The 21,940-nt window shown below is 39.3% G+C and overlaps 1 protein-coding gene across 1 annotated transcript; it reads right to left on the bottom strand.

Annotated features, from left to right (window-relative positions):
• Positions 1–612: 612 nt before the first annotated feature.
• Positions 613–21,670, bottom strand: LOC146330909 (voltage-dependent calcium channel gamma-4 subunit-like). The gene is made up of 4 exons (XM_084710930.1): positions 21,090–21,670; positions 7,380–7,463; positions 4,795–4,935; positions 613–3,190 (listed from the first exon to the last, which is right to left on the bottom strand). Exons 1-4 carry the CDS (start codon positions 21,310–21,312, stop codon positions 2,634–2,636), a joined length of 1,005 nt encoding a protein of 334 aa, XP_084567056.1. The 5' UTR covers positions 21,313–21,670; the 3' UTR covers positions 613–2,633.
• Positions 21,671–21,940: the final 270 nt, after the last annotated feature.

The raw sequence follows: 21,940 nt of genomic DNA, 5'->3' as shown, positions 1-21,940 counted from the left end.
GGTTAATTGGTGACTCTAAATTGCCCGAATGTGAGAGTGAGTGGTTGTCTGTCTCTATGTGTCAGCCCTGCGATGAACTGGCGACTTGTTCAGGGTGAACCCCGCCTCTCACCCAATGTCAGCTGGGATAGACTCCAGCCCCCTGCGACCCTTCGGGAATAAACAGTTATAGAAAATTAATGAATGAATTAGGTCTCCGATGGCATGTCTTGGTTAATGTAAAATTGTCATAACAAGACATTGTCAAGTTGTTATAATGAAGACATCTGAACCAAAAATGACATAATCGACACTTAAAGACAACAGTCATAAACATTCATAAAGACTCCTTCATTATTATAACAGGTCACATGTCAGTCGTATACACACCTCTTCAAATAAAAGGTTACGCTGTATTGTAACTGCGTCTTGTTTGCACACTAAAATAAGACTTTTTTTTTAGCATTAACATTAACCTATCCAGAGAATAACACCATATATATGTGCCATTACAATAATAGGGTACTTTTTCCAATATCTGTCATGTAATAGTAGGCTACAGTCGCACAACCACATAATGACACACAAAAAATCCATCCAAACATTTGATATGGAGCAGTAAGACTACAGAAATATTTATACTTAATGTTTTAATGTTATGAGTAATATTTTAATTAATCAATATGACTTCTGCACTGGCTAAAAGAGTATTTGATTTTATTTGATATTATGACGAAAAAAATCTGTAGAAGACAAAAACCCTCTGAACACAAAGATGCAGAAAAAAGTCATGTTAATTAACAGCAACACATACAGCGTGATCTCACCTCTGTTTTTACACACAGCAACTGCAACAGTCTGTCTGGCTTAGGTAGGGAGAACCAAAACAACTTAAAACAAATATTTCTCTCTCATGCTCTACATCTCTTAAAAGGTTTTGTTCCACACATCGTCCCTGAGCGAACGGAGAGCAAACTGGACCGTCTATACAAATAATGTTTACACTGATACACCACATACTGGAATGTACTGACATTACGGTGTGCCTTGTCATTGTTGATATATATATATATCTACATAAATCCATAAATCCATATTCATAGTATGAATGTGTGGTAGTGTGGCAGTGTTTCAGAGCCATAACACACATTTCACATACTGTAACACATTTTATCACGACTCGCATACAAGCTTGAGGGAGGTTATTGAGATACAGTAGAAGTATTTAAATGGCAGTTGAGAAGGCTTAAGACTATCAAACAGATTAAGTTAGCACCAGTTGTGTTAAGTTACAAACAAATACAAGACAATAATACTCAAACGATCACATAAATCACTTAATTTTAGCAAACCATTTTAGAGACAAACATCCGTTTGTCTCAATAAAAGAAAATCTCTTCCTTTCCAAATCACTATAGAGAAATTTTAGAGAAAAACATCACTACCTGAAGATCAAACTTCACAATCTTCATTATATTGAGCATCAAGTCTATAAAACGTTAATTCTTCTATCAGGCAAAGTCTTAACCCTCTATGGTCCAGTGTTGCCTCTGGGTAACATACCCATTTTTGGTGCTTCACACTCGCACAGTAAATCTACTAATTATGTTGCCGAAACTTAAAAAAAAAGAGGCAGAACTCTAAGGAAACTAAGTGCAGTGTTTTTATTTGTCACATGACTCATTTTGCTGCCTTCCTGATGTTGTTCAGCTCCATAATCTCTCGCCACAAAAATAGTCTGAAAATGTCTTTTTCTGTCAATTTAAATTTAAAATCTGGGAAAATGATTCACATTAATAGATGAGTAAAGATTTTTTTATGTGTTTAATGAATTTGATAATATTAATGATAACTGATAATTAAGTAATGTAAAATTACTACAGACCCACTATGACATTTCTTTTGTGTTTTTAGGTTTGGTATGGTACAGTGTTGCTTTAAGGTAACATCCTCTAAAGTGTATCCTTAAAAGTGTTTTTTGGAAATTTCTTCAAGTTATGTTTATTTGTTTAATTTATGCCAAAAAAAGTTTTTGTTCATACCAACTAGCATTAGGGGGGGTAAATCACAAGTTTCATCACAATAGTATATTACATCAATTCCTTGGACTACTACACAATATTTGCCAATATCACATAGCCTGCCATGATATGATTTCAATTTGATTCAATTCAGGGGTCTGCGATCGATATGAGACAAATATCGAATGTTGGACATTGAATCGATATATTGATCCAGATCGATGTATCATTACACCCCTAACTGGCATCATAAAGCGTACCATAGAGGGTTAAGTGAAGAAAACCAGAACAAGTACAACATTATTCCTTCTATAAGAGTAGGAGTCACTCACAAATAGTGGGTATCACATTTTAGAATTAAACTCTTCAAATATTGCTACAAAATGTCTTCATCCACTTTTTAAAGAGGAGTCTTTTCATAAAAAGTTGTTTTGATATCACTTTCCCTCTTCCTCCAAATGAAACACAGATTGGCACTTTTTCTCTCACAGAGGGAGGCAAGGAAACAATTTTGAGCTCTGACCTTTCAGCATGGCTGCTGCCTCGGGGAGGATTTGTCCTTTCTCATCAGCTGTACAATAATTAATGTGTTCTATCAAGCTTATTGTTTCACACAGCAGTGAACTCCTGACCTCATACCGGCGTGGTCCTCCTGTTCACTCCGTCTTTCAGATCTTTCTGGAAGCAGTTGTGGACTTGTAAAAAGTCCCTCTCCGGGCTGTAAGGCCCTGCAGTCCCGCTCCCACCCTTCAGAGGGTCCCTACTGAGGGAGTACAGGGATATATCTCCCAATGGCAAACCCATCCCCAACCCTCCTCCTCCACCGCTGCCACTTCCTCCGCCGATCTTCATCCCGACTGGGGAGGGCTCGCGGGATGGGTCAGTTGACCTCGAGCTGGAGCGCGAGCGCCTTCGTCGGTAGCGGTAACTCGGGATGCGAGAGTATGGCGAAGAGGAGGAGGTGGTTTTGATGAAGTCGCGCTTGGCTCGGAAGCGCGTCTCTTTGTTTTTCTCTATGTATATGTTGACCGCAAGAACACCCACTGATTCAGCCACGATGAAGGACAGGGCGCCAAAGTAAAAGGACCAGCCGTAGTTGTACTGGTTCTTCTTGTCCTCGTCTTTCTTGTCGCTGGGGTCGCCTGCGTTGCTAGAGATGTAGACGATGATGCCAATTATGTTGCTCAGGCCTGAAAAGAGGAGAAGGAAAGAGAGAGATGAAGAGAATTAAGAGGGATGATAAAAGAAAAATGTATGCATATATTTGCCTAAAGTTTGAAGGCAAAATCTGTAACATATTAACTGCATTATTTAAAAAAAAAACATTTTTCCAAACAAGACAGACGTGCTCTGCCAATGCCAAAAAAGAGATATCACATAAATAAAGACACATATATAAATAATCATCTAAATAAATAAATATTAATAAAGAAAAATCCAAGCAATATGGGATACATAGATTTTATCACTGTGATAAAAGAAAAGAGAAACAGGAGGAAAAGTACATAATTCAAATAAGAATCTTGTGAAGTTAGGGTTATTTCCCCGTCTGTACTTTTGTATGTGGACTTTGCCTTTTAACATATTTAATAATAATAAACTTTTTAATATATTTATACTGCAGATTTGATACAAAACACGCACCAAATGTTTTACTTTTTTCTTAAAAGAATAAAAACAGGAAACACAATCGTTTAAAAAATCAATAGCATTGAGGTAAAACATATTTGATGGCACGTTCAAAATTTTAAGGCATTAAAAGTCATTTAAGGCATAAAGTGCCATTTTAAAAACATGTTAATGGCATAAAAAAAGGCAATTAAAAGGAGTCTACTGTAATTAATCATAAAATGACCATGATATGTCATCAGGGATTAAGAAAATATGCCAACTTGAAATACTCTCTGACAACAATGCCACAGCTGCAGTTTCTCCCTGACATTTCTATTCCAGCCTGTAACCTTCACATTTATTAGAGCTCAAATTAAAGCTGAATGTTTGCCGAATGATTAAGTGTCTGTTTGTGAGCCATAAGAAATCATTAATAATCTTTTAGAGGGAGTAAATCTTTATAGCTGCTAAATTGAGCAATTTGTTAATGGAGTCTGGCAGGCAGCAAGGGAGAGTGTGTATTTTCAGGGAAGGGGGCTTTTGTGTTCAGGATAATGGGCTTAAACTTATTATTGGGATGGGATGCAACTTATTTAATATGCCTTTTCCATATCCTTCTCTATGGCTCCAACTTGCGATGCGGACTGCAGTACTCATTTTAATTGCTACATGTTGCTCCTTTAAGCACATAAATAGATGATAGAGCGTACAGTGTGGGGTCACACACTCTACACCTATCTTTTCATCACATTTAACACCTCATCACCTTTTCAAGTTAGGTCTATTGCTTGTTGAGCTGAATCCTCTTAATTAAACAAGAAGCTATCATCTTGAAAATGCAACTTGAATATTCACATCTTTTTTCACCTTCTGGCAGTTTTCTTTGCAGATTCAAGGGAAAGGTAACATATGCTACAACTTCGCCATATATCAGTGCTTTATTCACTGTGTTATGTAAAAACAACAAAATATGCCATGGGGAAAAACCACCTGCACCAAGTTTCATGTTGAAATATAGTAAAAGTTAGGGTAACTTTAAGAGAAAAAGACGAAATAGACACCAAAGGAAAACCCTCTGGTGTTGTGTCTGTCTTCTCCCTCTGTCTGTGGTGCTGCACAGGATCCATTTGTTGTCGCACCAGTTTGTGTATTCATCTGTGGCGCACTGTCAGTCTTGTCCTACCTGCAGCTACAAAAAGGATGCCAGCACTCAGCAGGATGTTGTTCTTGTTGCTGTAGATGCGTCCAATCCCGACACACAGACCACCCAGCATCAGAAGAATGGTGCTGAGAATGGGGAACAGGCTCGATGCACGCACTATACCTGTTAATACGACACACAAAGAGACAGTGGAGCCTGCTTAGCAATACAAATGAAGAAATACCTCACTTTGAATTATGAGAGGAGGACAAAGCAGAATGTGATTCATGGATAATGACAATAGCGCCAGTAAAGTAACATCATTGTTAAAGGGATAGTTCTTTTTTATAATCCATAGTCAGGGTATTACCCATAGATATAGAAACATAGAAGCCATGTTTGCAAACTGATGTGCATCTGACTGTCTGCCATATTTAGGTGGTGGTAGAGACATGCACATTTCACAACAAAATCGACTGTAACTCACTTCATTCTCAACTAATTTTCAGGTAATTTGGTTTGTCATGAACCTTAAAAATGGAACATGATAGTGGTCGCTTGTTAGGATTTAGTTCAGCCTCTCAGCCTCATTTCAAAGACATGGATAAACAAACTGAGAGATTGAATCAGTGGTAAACCAGGAACTCCTGTGTTCTGTGAGGTAAAATTACCAGAGGAGTCTGGTGGCTTTGGAGACAGCACAGATAAATGAAACAGATTCAGTTTCCAGTCAGAGAAGGCTGTCTTACGGCAAAGTAAGAGGGTTGTACTAGGGTTAGGCGATCTGACAAATATATATGTCATCTATTGAGGACTGGCTGAATCCATCGCTGGTCACTTTTTTGGGTCGATTATTGGGGCAATATTTGTCATTTTATTTTGCTGATGTAATGGTCTGCAGGGTGACAGCTGCTGCCAAGCTCTCACCTCGACAAAAACAGAGAGAAACTTGAATTTGGAAAGTGTATGGTTGTATTTCTCTGTTTCAAAAGGAAAATAAGTGTGAGAATATTTGATTTATTGACACTTTGTTTTGTTTATTGGACATACAGTGTACATACACAGCCTGCATAACATAGTACATTTGTCACTTGTGCACATCTCCCAGCTGAGATCCAAGAGGACGGGAGGGGGGACAATGATATCAGCAATTGCTAATTGATGGGCGATGAATGTTTATATCACCCGACTCTATAGTGTACACCTAAACTGATGCTGATTTATCTAAGTGGGGCTTTTTTCAGGTGGCTAAAATATGTTGTGTTGCTGACCCTGTCCACAGCAATACAGTGCTTTGCTTCCTACACAGTACTCTTTACTGCTTCTCCAAACTGGGCTCGTGTCAACCCCCACCTGAACTATCCCTTTAATGTTCATGCAGTAGTACTGTAGCAGTAATAGTCTTGGCAGTATAAAGAATAAACACCCACCATGCATTGCTATTTATCATTTAGCAAATCCAACATTCACTCCTCTTTTAGCTCTGTTTTGGTCTCCACCAGCTCTGAGGAAAGGATCTTGATTACTAACAGCTAAATGCTCCATCAGCTATTCACTGATTAGATTAGTAGGTAGTGTACGGCGGGTTTATCAAAGCTTTAATTTTTTTAATTCCAATTTACCATTGTATCTTTTATTTATAATTATTGAAAAATATAGTGAAAGTTTACTGTTTCAGTGCCGTGATGTCATTTTGGATAATAAAGTTAATTGTTTAACTGTATAATATCCTGGCTCGCACTTTTTGTTTGAGTAATTATTGCAAATATTGTGGATTTATGTGTATATTCGATATTCTGTATATAAAATATCAGCCGATATATTGCTATCAGAATCTTTTTACTATTATTGGCATCACCAAAACTCCAAAACCCTTAAACCCCCTAGAGGCAAAACAGGCATCCTACCATATATTCATGTTACCACTTACTTGCTAATTGATGACATTTCTGAGTAGTTTGCCAAAAATAACAATATATGGCACATCTATCTGACACATGCTGTAATTCTGCTGTAAGTGTAGAAATAAAGGGAGTGAAAGGAGAGCAGACTGCCTCAGGTTCAACAGATGAACGCTTTCACAGATACCGAGGCCTGATTAGCAAACGTTCCTGCCGTTCAATGACACTAACCAAGTGAGTGCAGCATTTAATTTCCATGAGCTTATTGAAATTCATCAATATAGACAACAGCAGAGATTGGAGCAGTTGCTGTGGGGCACAGGGCACCAAACTAGGAACCAAACATTATAATGCAGAGCGGAGCTGATCTGAAACCTCAAGCAAAATGGATCGATTGATTGAACTGCAATAACCCGGACTGCCCACAGCGTTTAGACAATTTGCAGCGTAGCCGCTCACAGCGACATGTCTTCATCAAACCACCTCGCTCAAATGTGAGACTCGCTCCTACATGGGTCATGTTTTAGGCCATTACTCATCGGCACACAACACACTTCATCGTCTCCGTACCTCCAATTACTGTCATGACATCAGGCTTTTATGGGGGAGGGATAGAGATGTCATGACACATTAAGTACCCTTGTGATAACTCCATCACCACACGGAGGAAAAAGGAGAGGATTAAGGGTGGAAGTGTTTGAAGATGAGGAGGTTGCAATGACTTACGTAAGATGTACTCTGAGCTGTCTGTATCGTAGTCGTTATCCTCTGGAAAGTGATTGATCCGAAAACAGCTGCCTTTGTTGATACCTGCAGAGAAGCAAAATGCAATGTGAATGTGACTGATGAGGAGAGCAACCTGTGCAGGGATGAAATGACAGCAGCAAAAGGAACATACGGTATTGGTATCATACTTACCAGTTCCCCCGATTTTCCCAGAAGACTCCCGTTTTTCATCACCCACTCCCTATTTCCTCCAGGGAACATGATCTCCTGTATTTCTCCTGATTTCTGACAAAATTTCCCACTTTTTCCCCCCTTTTTACTACCAAAACCTGTTTCAAAAACTGTACAACATGTATTGGACCTACATGATTCTATAGTACTGTTTACAAATTAACATTACAGTAAACTTTTGTTTCATTTTGACCCTTTGTTGGCATTTTGGGGGCCTGAAAATGCAAACTTTTGAAACAGAATTCCAGAGTGTAATCTTATGATAACACCACCTGTAAACTGGTAATATGCAGTTCCTGTGAAAACGGTGACATCTCAAGCATGTGTATTACAATTTTAATCAAATAGCCACGTGCAAGTAAGAGGCCAACAAAATCATGAGGGACTACAGAGCTTTTTTTGATGCTTTATAGTCCAGTTTCACTCAGAGTAACAACCCCGCTTCATGGTCCATCCAGACAAAATGATCTGTTTTCGAGAGTGTTACTCACCACTCAGTAGAAGAAAACGTTTGGGTGCAGGCACATGGTGTTTCATTACATGGCCTGGCATGAACACTACAGGATTTACAGTCATTTTTGCAGATCTGTGTGCAAGGAGATCATCTTCAAAATGTTGTCATCTGAACATGGAACTTTTTAATAACACAAAGAAAGATTTTTTTCCATTTTTAGCAAGGCCATTGTCATGTGAATGTAGCCTAAAAGACTATTGTTTCCATCCGGGAAACAATACAGCTACAACAAACCAGACTTCCTTAGAAGAATTCACGTTTCATAAGGACATTTTTAAAGAAAAGGTGCAAGCATTTTTTTTTTTAATCTGTTGCGACAATTTTCTTGTAGGGTTAAGAACTAAATGAATGAAAGAAAACTGATGAATGCCTGAGATTTTTGTCATAATTTCACAGTATAAGGATAAATTATTCTGTATTCTTTCTTGAGAATTAAAAGTAAAATTAAAATTATTCAACATAAAAATGCTTTGAGAGTGTACTCTCTTATTATTTTCAGTCTTAAAAAGACACCCCAAAGTCTCTGGAACTCAGATGGTATCAAATCCTCCCTGTTTGTGAGGTCTCAAGGTTATTAAGTATGGTTGATCATCCACTGAATCAGTAAGCAACTTTCGTGATCCAAGCATAGAAAACTGGAGTCTCTTTTTGGTGGAGAACATTATTTCACCTCCAACCGTGTCGGAGACCATGTGAGGACAGGCTGCTGTGGATCTGAGGTTCTTACGTTCTCAAGCCCTCGGGCACCTTCTATTCAAAGACCCAGTCTCTTCTTCACTGAGAAAATCTTCCCTCCACTTTTAAGAGAATAAAACATTGGAGCATTATGAATATTGAAAGGTTAGACTTTGAATTAAAAAGTCAGACGCCCAATTTTGCTGCGGCATCCTGTCATGTCTGCATTTGCTACAGTGTTAATTGCTCTGGAGCTTCACTAAAAACACCTGCAGAGGCATTAATGGACATGCATCATGTGTATGAAATTGATAACGCAGAAAAATGTAACCTAGGCTTCGCACAGCTTGGATTCTCTCACTGTGCAATAAACTGTAAAAATCTAACAGCAGTATGAACTCTTTGTTTTCCTTGAAACAGCAGAACATTTTCAGTGCTACAAATAGCAGTTTCATAATTTGGATGTCAAGATAAGGTCATGTTCCTTTAATAGGCACAATATATCTGAAAATACTGTACAACTGACAACCACAAAAACAGTTTAGTCAATCTAAACCTTGCCTGCTGCTGTTATGTCTTGAAGTGTAACTTCACCCCCAGATCTGAAGTGGTAAGGTACTTGTTAGTGGCAGGGGGGTGCACATGACAACCATTGCAGGTGGTGTGTAGGACAGCTGGTAGTCAAAGCAAACTATCTTTGAGCAGCTGCTATCCTACTCTGTGTATCTATGCTGGAAACAGAGTCAGCTGAAGCTTTGACAGTCTCTATAAAGCACATTCACGGCCCTTTGTAAAAGTTTCTGTGTGGTAGGTTACGTGTGTTGGAGCTGAGCTAACTGTTAGTGGCTCAGAGAAGCTGAGAACAAGACACTCTGGCATCTGTGGTATAGATACACTCACCATCCGCTTTATTAGGTGCACCTTGCTAGTACTGGGTTGGACCCCTTTTGCCTTCAGAGATGCCTTAATTCTTTGTGGCATAGACAAGGTGCTGGAAACATTCCTTAGAGATTTTGGTCTATTATTGACATGATAGCATCATGCAGTTGCTGCAGATTTGTGGGCTGCACATCCATGATGTGAATCTATCATTTCACCACATCCCAGAGTTGCTCTAAAGGACTGAGATCTGGTGACTGTGGAGACCACTGGAGAACAGTGAACTCATTGTAATGTTCAAGAAACCAGATGATCTGAGCTTTGTGACATGGTGTGTTATCCTGCTGGAAGTGTCCATCAGAAGATGGTACACTGTGGTCATAAAGGGATGGACATGGTCAACAACAATACTCAGGTAGACTGTGGCTTTTAAACGATGCTTAATTGGTACTAAGGGACCCAAAGTGTGACAAGGAAATGTCCCCCACACCATTACACCACCAGCAGCAGACTGAACCATTGATACAAGACAGGATGGATCCATGCTTTCATGTTGTTAAATCTGAATGTTGCAGCAGAAATCAAGACTCATCAGACCAGGCAATGTTTTTCAAATCTTCTATTGTCCAATTTTGGTGAGTCTGTGTAAATTGTAGCCTCAGTTTCCTGTTCTTAGCTGACAGGAGTGGCAGGTGTGATCTTCTGTTGCTGTAGCTTCAAGGTTCGACATGTTGTGCGTTCAGAGATGGTCTTCTTGGTTGTAACAAGTGGTTATTTGAGTTACTGTTGTCTTTTTATCATCTCGAACCAGTCTGGCCATTCTCCTCTGACCTCTGGCATCAACAAGACATTTTCACCCAGAGAACTGCCGCTCACTGGATGTTCTCTCTTTTTCAGACCATTCTCTGTAAACCCTAGAGATGGTTGTGTGTGAAAATCCCAGTAGATCAGCAGTTTCTGAAATACTCAGACCAGCCTGTCTAACATGAACAACCATGCCACGTTCAAAGTCACTTAAATCTCCTTTCTTCCCCATTCTGATGCTCAGTTTAAACTTCAGCAGGTCATCTTGACTATGTCTACATGCCTAAGTGCATGTGATTGCCTGATTAAATATTTACGTTAATGAGCAGCTGAACAGGTGTACCTAATTAAGTGGCTGGTGAATGTATTTTAAAAGGAACTTGATAGTATATGCAAAGATGGCATCTGTCCAATGAGAGTTGCTCACCTGGGGCATGAGACATGAATGTGCACAGTAGTGTTTCCCCCCTTTCCCCTGTTCATGGTTTCCGACTGGCCCCATAGAATTGTGATGAGGTCACAGATTTTTAAATGGCTTTTTTTGCGGCTTGAGGAAAGTTTTAAAAATAAAACAAAAACTCCTAAACTTGGTTTACAGCAGTTTACTGACTGCCACATGTTCAGTAGATTTGCCTGATTTAAAGGTGCCCTCTGAAGTTCTCTATTAGCTCTATGGGGTATTTTTCTTTTTTGAATATATTTTGCATGCGCACAAGTATGTGGGAGATGCCATTCACGTAGCTGCCAAGCCTGTTCTTCTTCCCAGGTTGTCAAATATACACTTAATCAAACCTCACACAGACACAGACAGTACCCTTTAGCTTCTGTATGACACACCAGGCTTTCAAGTAACTTCAATCTAAAACCAACCATAAGGTGACGAAGTATAAAGAGCAAGGAAGTCTGTGTAAAGATGGATGGGTTTAATGAACACAGACTTTCACCCTGGAGGAGGAGGTTCATGTCCCATTTCTTAAAGCCAACCAAGTAGTTTTGGTACCTAAACTTCAGGTTCAGATTTGAACGGTTCTGGTGTCCCTGTAATCCATTAATTCCTGACAACAAACCACTCAGGCATTATCCTCCATTCTACTGTCTGTCAACAGTCAGTCACAGACAGACTGTTACACTCAGCCTCACGTAAAGGAAATTTTTGACACTTTTTATGTGGATGCTCAGTAGGGCTGCACAATTAATCAAAACTGTATCAAAATCCCAAAATGGCTTTACGCAATTTTCGCAGTAAGTATACTGTTACTTACTGTGCTTGTTAAAAGCAAAATATGTCAAAAAACTTTTAAATGAATGAATGCCGTGAAGCAGAGATGTCCTGTCCTACGCATCAGACTCTACAGATTAAAAAAAAAAAAAATCAATTGGTACAGATCCCTGTAATATTTTAACGTTTTTCAATCAAAATAAGAATGTTGTAAAAATGATCACGATCATATCGCAATTGCAATATGAGTCAAAATAATCACAATTACCTGTCAGCGCTGATGGAAAATTATGTCAATCAAAGCAATAAATTCCTTAGTTTGTTCTAAGTTGACCAAGAAAAGAGTTCTTCACAGGAAGCGATGCAGCTTGCATCTCTCATCTCTGCCTCTGGGTAGCCAAGGGGCATGCTAGATTATTATTTTTGTCAACTGTTGCTATGTTTTTGGCCAACAAAGTAATAGCTATAGGCAAAGGTGGTGATAACACAGCAACATGGGCGTGGGCGCTGCAAGCTTGCCCACAATGCAACCTGATACATGTAGGCACTGCTGCAAGGCTCTGTGAACTGAAAACTCTTTCTGCTTTCTGTAGCATGTGTTGAGGAATTAACTGATTAAATTAACATGTGGACATCCACATGGAGAGCTATGCTAAAAATGCTAAAATTTCTCTTTAAATGCACCATAGTAAATAACGGTTGTTTTTCAGTGACATTTGGGATTTTTGAGGGGACATTCACTGTTTGCTGTGGCCAGTGGTGAGCTGTGTTGTGAGTACAAAATCAAAATAAGTGTGAACATTAGCAGATTAGTTGTAATCACTGGCTGAGTGTGCATCCTGGTTAGCATAACCTCTGGCTACATGTCATTTTGTGGTAGACAGCTCATTTAGATGGGATCAAAATCTGTGGTGGAAATGTTTCATCAGCCAGGAAATGCATTCACCATGTTTGTAAGCCATGATCCACATAATGTGTTTTGGTGAGAATGAAGACAAAAGAGTGGTTATTTACTCAGGACACCTTTAACACGTTTCTTACTTCATATTGCGACATGATTTCATTCCAGCCATCAGCGCAGAATTTCAATGTCACATTTGTCTACTAAATTATTATGGTTGATGTCTGATACCGCTGGGAAAGAGAATGAAAAGAAACCAGAGATAAAGTGATGAAACATCCTTTACAGCCCAGACACACTCCATCTCCACTGACTCCACTCTCTCAACCTCACTCTTACAGTCTCTTTCAACTTTCATCCTCTATTTTTACAACACTCTTAACAACTATCATGTCTCAATTACCCACTTCTCTCACTCCCCTGTTCTAAATGTTTTCCTCTTCAACCCTCTCTTTTGGATTTTTTTTATGGACCAAGCATACTCTTTGGATTGATACAGACGCACAATTACTGTGTAATGTGTTCAGACTGGGTGTGTGAGTGTATCTCGCATGTATCTTATATTTATAAGACAGTCCCTCCAGGATTTCACAGGCCTTTTTTTGTCATTCTTGTGGTCTAAAATGCCTGATTTCAAGCATTTCAGCGATGGGCCACAGGGTTGTGCGGGTGTATGAGGGTATATATTTGTGCTGAGAACACAACCCCTGCAAAACAATCAGAAAATAATGTTTTATTTCTCTGATTCAATGTATTTTCTCCTCTTTCAGTGTGTACCCTGCACGCTCTCGCTCCCCCTCTGTCTTCCTTCATCAACACAAGCAAAATGAAGCTTGTTGCATTACTATTTTGCAGCATAAGCGGCAGCCAGATGTAGACGTCAAAGCTGGATACAAGAAATAAAACAAGCGAGGAAACAGCTGGGAGTGCTGTGCTTCTCCAAAAGTTAACTCTAGTTCAGCTTTTCCTTTGCCTTTTTTTCCCAGCATACCCTCCTGCTAACGTAGGCGTGCAAGTGCGCAGTTGAGATGAGAGACACAGAGAGACGGAGTGAACGTGGCAGTGACGTGCATCATCTGCACAGTTAGACTGTCGGTGAATAAATGCTTCAGCTCCTCAAAATTCAAACCAAATTCCCCTGTCTGGAACGCTGCTGGAGGCAGCTATTAGCTCACTTAAGGTGGGCTGATATTTAAGGTGGACCAGGCCAGCTATTCTCATTTTAGTGACAATCCGTTATTTCTGTGCTCAGGAGATAACCACAGCCCTTAACCACAGTTACCAGTTGCACCAGCTAAGACTTTTTACACATATTTGCATGCCATGTCTTTATTTTTGTATCAAATTGTGGAAAGTAGTATTGATAAGTATGAGTATTGATAGGCAGTATTGGTATCAATATCAGTATTGATAAAATCCTAACAATACTCCTCCCTAGCCGTGATTTAGAAGGGCTATGGAGTTGACCTGTTATTATGTTAGCAGTAGATATTGTTTAGATATTGTCTTAGATTATGAAGGCTTGTAACACACTTTTAATTGTTTGAAGTAGGGACGTACAGCGAGAGGGGCTGCAGCATTGCTGCATTGATAAACAGTTTAACCAACTAGTATTTCTGGTGAGAACTATCAAGGTTGGCAATGTTTAATCGTGTAGTCGACTAATCTTGGACATCCCTAGTTTGTTGTGAATTCTTGTGTGGGACAAGGCACAGAGAAAGTTTAGACATTAAAAAATTAAATCAAATCAAAACCTTTCATAAATTACATATATTTCATAAATATAAATTTTTTTTTTAGCCCCCCAAAAATTAATTTTTTTGGTAGGACATGATTTGTCCCAGTTTTCAAGAATGGGTGAGAACCAAACAAAGAGTGAAGACATCAAAGTAAAATAATTGTATTAATAAAAAATATTCAAAAGGCCAGTGAGTTAATAAACAGAGGAGTGACGGTGAGAAAGATAGAGAAAAGAAAAGGGAGCTCGGTAGGGGAGGTATCTCCCCAGAGCCCATCTGTCTGAGAGACCAGAGCCCATCTTTTATTACTCAGCATAGCTTCACCATGGCAACCTCCCCCCGGCAACCCAGAATCACATTTCTAGCTTCGCTTCTCAGAGGACGCCTTTGACATCTTACTAATGCATTCTCTCTCTCTCTCTCTCTCTCTCTCTCTCTCTCTCTCTCTCTCTCTCTCTCTCTCTCTCTCTCTCTCTCACACACACACACACACACACACACACACTGATGCTTCACAGAAACATGCAACACACACTCACACACTAACAAAGCCCAAAAACCAGAAAGCAGCCTTTATGACACAGAAGCTCAAGAGGTCGTGTTTTTTTTGTTTTTTTTTTTAAAAGCAAGCCTCTGTGAGCTATGGATGTGTCCGTTTGAATTTGAACCAAATGTTTGAGACACGTTGTGTCTTCTCATGCCACTCAACATGTTCAGCGATCAGGAGTGACTTGCTTAAGTGAGAGTTCTTGTTGTATTTCAGCATGACTGGCTGCAGAACAAGACCTCGCTTTGTGTCCCGTAAAAGCTCATTTGCCTTTTTTGTTCACCTCCAGCGAACGTCCTCCTTGTTCTACAAGAACACAACACTCATGCAGACGTCTGTTTGGCACGTAGAGACAAGCATAATTTCTTCTACAAGGTTAGCCAATATGTCCCCACAGGGTTTACCCATTATTTATGCCGCTCATTGGAACTAATATAACTGCCTAGACGCCATCTTGTTCTTTGTTCCTGGAAGAAATTATTACTCAGTTGGAAAGTGAAATGAGTGGGCAATTAAAGCCATCACTCCTGTTCATTCTTTTTAAAACAAACAAACAAACAAACAAACAAACAAACAAATAAATCAGCCACAAAAGTAAAATGTAGGCCTCCATAATGTAAACAGGAACTGAAAGAAGTACTTTTAATATTTGACAGTTGAAGAATGAAAGTTTTGCCCCTTTTTGCTCTCTGCTCCAAAACTGTTTCCCTTCCTGTTGCTATGTGCTAGGCTCGCTTATGTTGAAAAGAAAAACAAATTTTGAAGATGGATAAAATATGTGACTGGGGGCACAGATGTGCAAACAAGGAAGTGTAACTCTTATGAAGTTTTTGCTCTCCGTCCCAAAACTTTCTCTTGTCTTAAGTTGCTATGTGCTAAGCTCTTCTATGTTGAAAAGAAAACCAAATTTTATGGTTTATGATGACTAAAAGATGTTCCTGAGTGATCTGTGAAAGCTACATAGAGTCACATCGTAAGTTAGTTAATGTTTACAAAACACTAGCTAACTAGCTAGCTAATATACATCATTCGTTAACTAGCTTGCTACCTTTTCCTCATTTGCTTTGGTTCAATTCTCAAATGAGAATTGCCTTTTTCAAAACATAAAACTGGATTGTTGATCACAACCGATTTGAATTTCTCCTTAATTCAACAAAACTGCATATTTTGGCACATATGTGGTCCTGCCACTTTTCATTCTGTGCTCCAATGACAGCTGAGTTGAGTTTAGCTAGCTTGGTAACTTAGTCAGTGTTCTCCTTTCCTTCTTCCTGTTCTGAGAGATGCTATGTGCTAGGCTCTTTGTCAAGAAGAACCTATTTTTGGAGATGGTTCAAAGATGTTGCTGGGAGACCTGTAAAAGTGACGTGTAGTCACATTTTAAGTCAACCAATATTTGCAAAATGCTAGATAACTAGTTAGCTAATGATTGATGTAGATTTTGCTAACATTAGCAAGGTAATTAGCTAGTATTTTGCTAACATTAGCTAACTGGAGATGTGACCCCCAAATATGTTGTTTTAACAGGAACAGAAGAAACTTCACTGAGGTAGCAAGTTTGCCCAAATCTTATTGGAGCATAATGCAAAAAGGGCAGGAATTAGGAAGCGTCATTGTTGACAATTGTGCACAATAACCTCTTGCACATGGTTTGCTGAACAAAACTGATGAGTTGACTCTTTGTCAGACTCTTCACAACTTCTAAACATTTCTTTCATTGTTTGAGCCATCACATGCAAAATAATCCATTCAGTTAAATCTGTGAGACGTAGTCGTATATTCCACAAGTATCTATGGCATGGAATGTTTCTGATATCTGCTGAATTGGCAAATGACCTGCAAGGTGACAATAGTAATCTAGGAATCACATGGAGGTCAATTTGTCTTAAATCATCTGTATATGAAAGATCATAGGTGAACTACACAAATAAATTTACTTTCCCCAGTAATTTTTTACAAACTGCTGAAACCTGAATCTAAAAAAGTGCGATATACAATATATTAAGCAGTACAGCTCACTCGATAACAAATCCACTTTTCATTTTGGTGGCTCTGACCAATTTACTGACACAAAAATTTAATTTTGAAGCATGAATGAAATGTCTTGGGTGAATCACAACCTTTTGCTAACATGCAATAGAGCTGTGATGTCCCATGAAACAAACAGCTGTGACACTTGCACTTACAGTACAGAGAAAGTTAAGATAAAATAAGCCAAAAATAATTTATAAAAACTGTAAGATGCAACCCTATATGTTGCTTTTACAGGAAAAGGAGAAAGTTGAGTGAAGTAGCAAGTTTGCTCAACTGTTATTGGAGCACAGAGCAAAAAGGAGTGTGAGGAATGGTCAATTTGCCCTTATTTTAGAAGTCAGTATATCTTTGACTGGATTTCATTAACATTTGACTGAGCCAAAGTCAGATACAGTGTGCCACCAGAGGCTTGTTAGACCGAATGTCACAACAGTGTGGCAGTAGCGCTGATGTGACATGTGTGTGAGAGACGGAGCCAGAGAAGTGTGTGTTACTTATAGCTCCAGCTCTGCATGTAACACACACCCAACTACATGAGCTGGGAAGGAGAAGATGGTGGAAAAGATGACAGATGTTGAACAGCGAGCGCTCACTTCTGCTGATGATACTCTCAGGGGTTTGAAGCAAGAGGGAATGTGTCTTTTGATCAACTTTACAGGGGATCCATAAATAGTCATGCATTTTTATAGAAAAAAAAACTTTAGTAAAAGTGGTAACTGTGAGAGCAAAAGTGCACCGAGTGTGACTTCTGTAACGGCAGTATCATCTGCATATGAGACACCTCTGGGCAACTGTTGCCTCTTCACTTGGACCCCCCCACCACCCACCCATAACAGCGTCAGATCTCTCTACATGTCTGAGAGATGCTACCTTCAAGTCACATAGAAATGTGGGAGATGCAAGCTTCCTTTTTCAAAATGCACCCATGTCATAAATTCATTTAAATGTGTCATGCTTTGGGGATTAAACAAATCTCCTTCAATTTAGTAACTTCAAACATCCCCAACAAGTATTCTTTTCTGATCAATAGGATTTTCTGATCAAAACTCTTAACACAGTTAGCACAAAAGCTATCTGTAGTGGACCATATAGTTGCTAAAATTCATGTTCTTTTCACAAAATTAACACATTTCTAAAATGCTTAAATGTTCTTTACATATAAACTTACCCAGTACTAACATTATGGCTCTATGTCGTCTTATTTACAAATTCCAGCATGCCATGAAAACCAAATGTTCAAAACTTTAGTATAAAGGAAAGAAAAGAGCAGGAGTGAGAAGATAACTGATGCTGCTGTCCTACTGAGATTTTCCTGAAGTAGAAGATCACTGATGTACACATCTAATGAGGTAACAACGCCTCAGTGGACAAGAGCATGTGGCCAAAATGCTGAAGATGGTGTAGATTAGTGTATTTTTGTCATTTTCTTCCCACCGGCTTGCTTGTTTGCTTGTTAACTGTATTTGCGAATTTTGTTGCACTAAATGCCATATGTTTGATTTTTTTTTTTTGTTGATCACTGACACGAATTTCATGTTCCTAATACAACATTTACTGCGGCATTTCTGACACTTAATGTTTTTTTTCTCGTGTACACTCTCTAAAGTAAAGATGACTCACTCACTTTTAGGTAGAAAGTCAACAAAAGCTTGCACATTTAACACAAAATGAAAAATTGTAGAGTGGTTTACAGTAAAAGGAAAGTATTATAAAAAAAAACTCAACAGATTTCATATGGTCAGATAGAACTAAAACATATAAAGTAATGACATTCAGGGGTTTAGTCCACTGTCTTTTTTATTGCCAAAATATTATATATATATTAAGTGTGTTATTCAGACCATTAAGGGGAAAGTGAGAAATATACACAATCTGTTGTTTGGTCATTTATTCCCATACTGTAATCTTAGTCAGCACTCCTTTGGCAGTAGTGCAGCGTCCCCTCGCACTGTACACTGAGGACTGAGACTGATTACAACAACAGGCTGGGACATGTTTATTGTCCCCACAAACCGTGGCATGAAATATACACACTTGATGACCTTAACTTTTATTTTACTTTTCAAAGAAAACATGCTGGTGTTTCAAAAGAATGATTTGATATTCAAGTTGCATTTGTTGTGTTGTGATAGAGTTAGTGTATGTAGAGAAGTTTTTATATTTAATGAGCAAAACGTCTTTTTAAACATTAAATTAACTATCTGGCTTGTGGACTATTTTCACAGCAGGCATTTTGACATGACATGAAATTGAGTACCAATAATACTAACTAAGCCTGTGTTCCTTTTAGGTCAGACAGAGTCAGGGTGCTGCTACTGTACATGTTGACTCACTGGAAAGGCTCTGCTACATTAAATGGAACTGGGCCTTAATATCATTGGTATCACCTATGTTTAACCAACTACTTCATACGAATATGGCTGCGGATAAAAGTCTGTTGTGTGATGTAGATGGGAACTACTTTCTTTCTAGTAGAAAATTCTGACTTCTGGTAGATTCTAAAGTAGTTCCAGTAGAATCTACTGTATGAAGAAACTAGCTCCTACATGAAACTGCTTACACAAGTTCTGTGGATTAACTTGAGTAACGAGGTCATGATTTGTGAAAGAGACATTGGTTTTTAATTTTCAAATGTATTTTTAGGTGATTTGAGTACCATTATATTTGAGAAAAGGCAGACATCTACGGCCGATATCTCCAAAACTCTGCAACTCACACCAGAAAAACCTGGATATATAAACAGCACTACAGGCCAGGGTAAAAATATGTATTTATTTTATTTTGGAGTCCCTTTAACAATTGCAAAAACCTGTGATCTTGTAGTCTGAGTGGACCCATTACAGTAAAACTCAACCACAGTGTACAACAAATTGCTGGATTTTTCGTCTGTGGTTGCAAGCGCATCATCTGTTTGGCTCTAAAACATGAGTGAGGAGGGATAAACCACCTGTGGGCAAGTGCTGAAAAGCTGATCAACTCAATTCTGCAGAAAGCTTCAGTCGTGCTGTTTACAAAGAGAATACTTTACAAGTCAGCTACTCTCTATTTCTGAGGATCCGAGGCTGTCTTGTGAAGTTATTTATTTATTAAACCTCGTTAGTTAGTTGGGTTGGTAGTAAAAAAAGAAAGGTTTCAGCACCAGCAGCAGTGGACAGCGCCGCAGCGGGCAGGACTGGTGGAGGACATCACCAGTGACTTCTGTCACCAATCAACTGATTGATTTCATGATTTTGTCTTTACTGTGCGTTGTTAGGCTCCTTATAGTTTATCAATAAAGCACAGAAACAAAACTGATTGACTTAACTCATTTTGTCCTCTCTTCAATAAAGCAGTCGCGAGCAGTGGTGTCCAAACAAAAAGCCTCTCAGGAAGCCCAGCCTCAAACTCCTCAGGCTGTGTGCTGGTGATCACAGATACGCAGCAAAATAGCTGAGAAAATGACGGCAGGATTTCATTAGGCGAGTCAGTTTCTTGCAGAAATCTTACTTCTGTAGCTGAAACTTATTTCATCAGTCTTAGCAATTTTATGGGAGTAGTTGCCAGGCAACGGTCTCGAGTTAATGAGAAAATTAGGATGAATCCTTAAATTATTACTGGCAGGCGACATTTCTTGCTTGTAACAGAATGTAAAACATAAAAAACATAAGATTTGGCTCATGACGGTCATGATGTGTCTACTGGGTGCTCTTTTTCAGTGACAAACTGAATCATTTACAAGAAAACTGACGCAAACGTAGCATTACGCACGCACATCACCGCCTTTGCGGGCAACAAGCAGCAGTTTCCCTCCAGTTTTTCTCACAATATCATGCCCAGGTAACTTTTTAAAATGCTATTTAACGCATTTAACATTCAACAATGATTCATATTGCCTATGCACCCCTTGGACAATTGCATTTTTTAGCGCGTCGTCACTCACACCACACAAACTATATTTGATGTACTTTTTGCAAAAACGTCCCCATAAGGGAGGATTCACATCCAGTTTTATTTCATTAACAACACATCTAATGACTATTTGATCAGTCAGCTCCCCGCCCAGAACAAACAATCAGACGCAGATCAGCTGCTCATCATTGAACAAAATGCTCATCCGTGCCAAAGAACACTTGTGTGTGGAACAGAAAAGTTTGTGGAATAACGCTTACGAACTTATCAGACTTTTACCTTCGATGCAGCAGATCCTCCACAGCCCGGAGTGCGTCAGGTCGCCTTTGACTTTCTTGGTTTGCATCTGGGTCTCGTCCGTAGTGGCATTGGTGGCGTTGCAGATGTACGCCCGGGAGTAGAGCCAGTAGTCGGTGCCGATGGCGATGGTCATGAGGCTGAAGGCGGCGAAAGCCCCCACGATGGCCAGCAGAGTCTGAACCCCTCGGTCACACCATGCCATGGCGTCTCATAATGTGTGTGGATCCTCCACAGCAGCTTACGCGCGCGGCGAGGAGCGCATGGTGCCCATCATGATGATGGTGTGAGGGAAAAAGCGCTCGCGTCTCGCGGTTTTTCCTCTCATCAAACCAAGTCTCGATCCTGAACTGCTCGATTAGAGCCCCTCTTCCTCTCACACTTCACTTCAATCCAAGTTTGGCACGATCGCAGCTTTCGTTTAATCCCTTTGAGTTGACTGGGCACATCTGAAATCCTGCTACAGGTGGGAATCTTAAAAGAAAACATAAAAACGCACTCCTTTTGCAAGCACACTTTGTGATAAAGTAAAAGAAAGGTCCTGACATCTATATCACGACTTCTTCACTGTTTACTACTCTAATATTAAACTGCACGATTTGACAAAGGATGCAGTATCGTTCTTTCAGACCACACCTTCCACGGCTGCAGCCAAGCCAATGAGAGACGACGGAGTGAACAGCTGCTGGAGGAAGAAAACATCAGATCCACACTAACATGTACAGTAATGTTTGATAGCAGGAGAATTAAGCGACTTTCAGTAAAGAGGAAAAGGTGTTTAGGGTGTGCAGTTTGTCTTTCACACTCAATTACAAAGATAACACAACAAAGCA

This window comes from Lutjanus erythropterus, chromosome 3 (assembly GCF_056507025.1).
Source record: "Lutjanus erythropterus isolate fLutEry1 chromosome 3, fLutEry1.hap2, whole genome shotgun sequence".
NCBI classification, from domain to species: Eukaryota; Metazoa; Chordata; class Actinopteri; order Lutjaniformes; family Lutjanidae; genus Lutjanus; species Lutjanus erythropterus.
The sequence above is the reverse complement of the archived record's forward strand: the minus strand, read 5'-3'. Positions and strand labels throughout refer to the sequence as shown.

What these genes read in the sequence shown, in the direction of transcription:
- LOC146330909 (XM_084710930.1), bottom strand. Translation starts at nt 21,312, where the DNA reads ATGGCATGGTGTGACCGAGGGGTTCAGACTCTGCTGGCCATCGTGGGG. An exon ending in GAGGATCTGCTGCATCGAAG is followed by an intron (nt 7,464 to 21,089) that starts GTAAAAGTCTGA and finishes GCTTCTCTGCAG; the next exon opens with GTATCAACAAAGGCAGCTGT. An exon ending in CATCCTTTTTGTAGCTGCAG is followed by an intron (nt 3,191 to 4,794) that starts GTAGGACAAGAC and finishes TCCTCTTTTCAG; the next exon opens with GCCTGAGCAACATAATTGGC.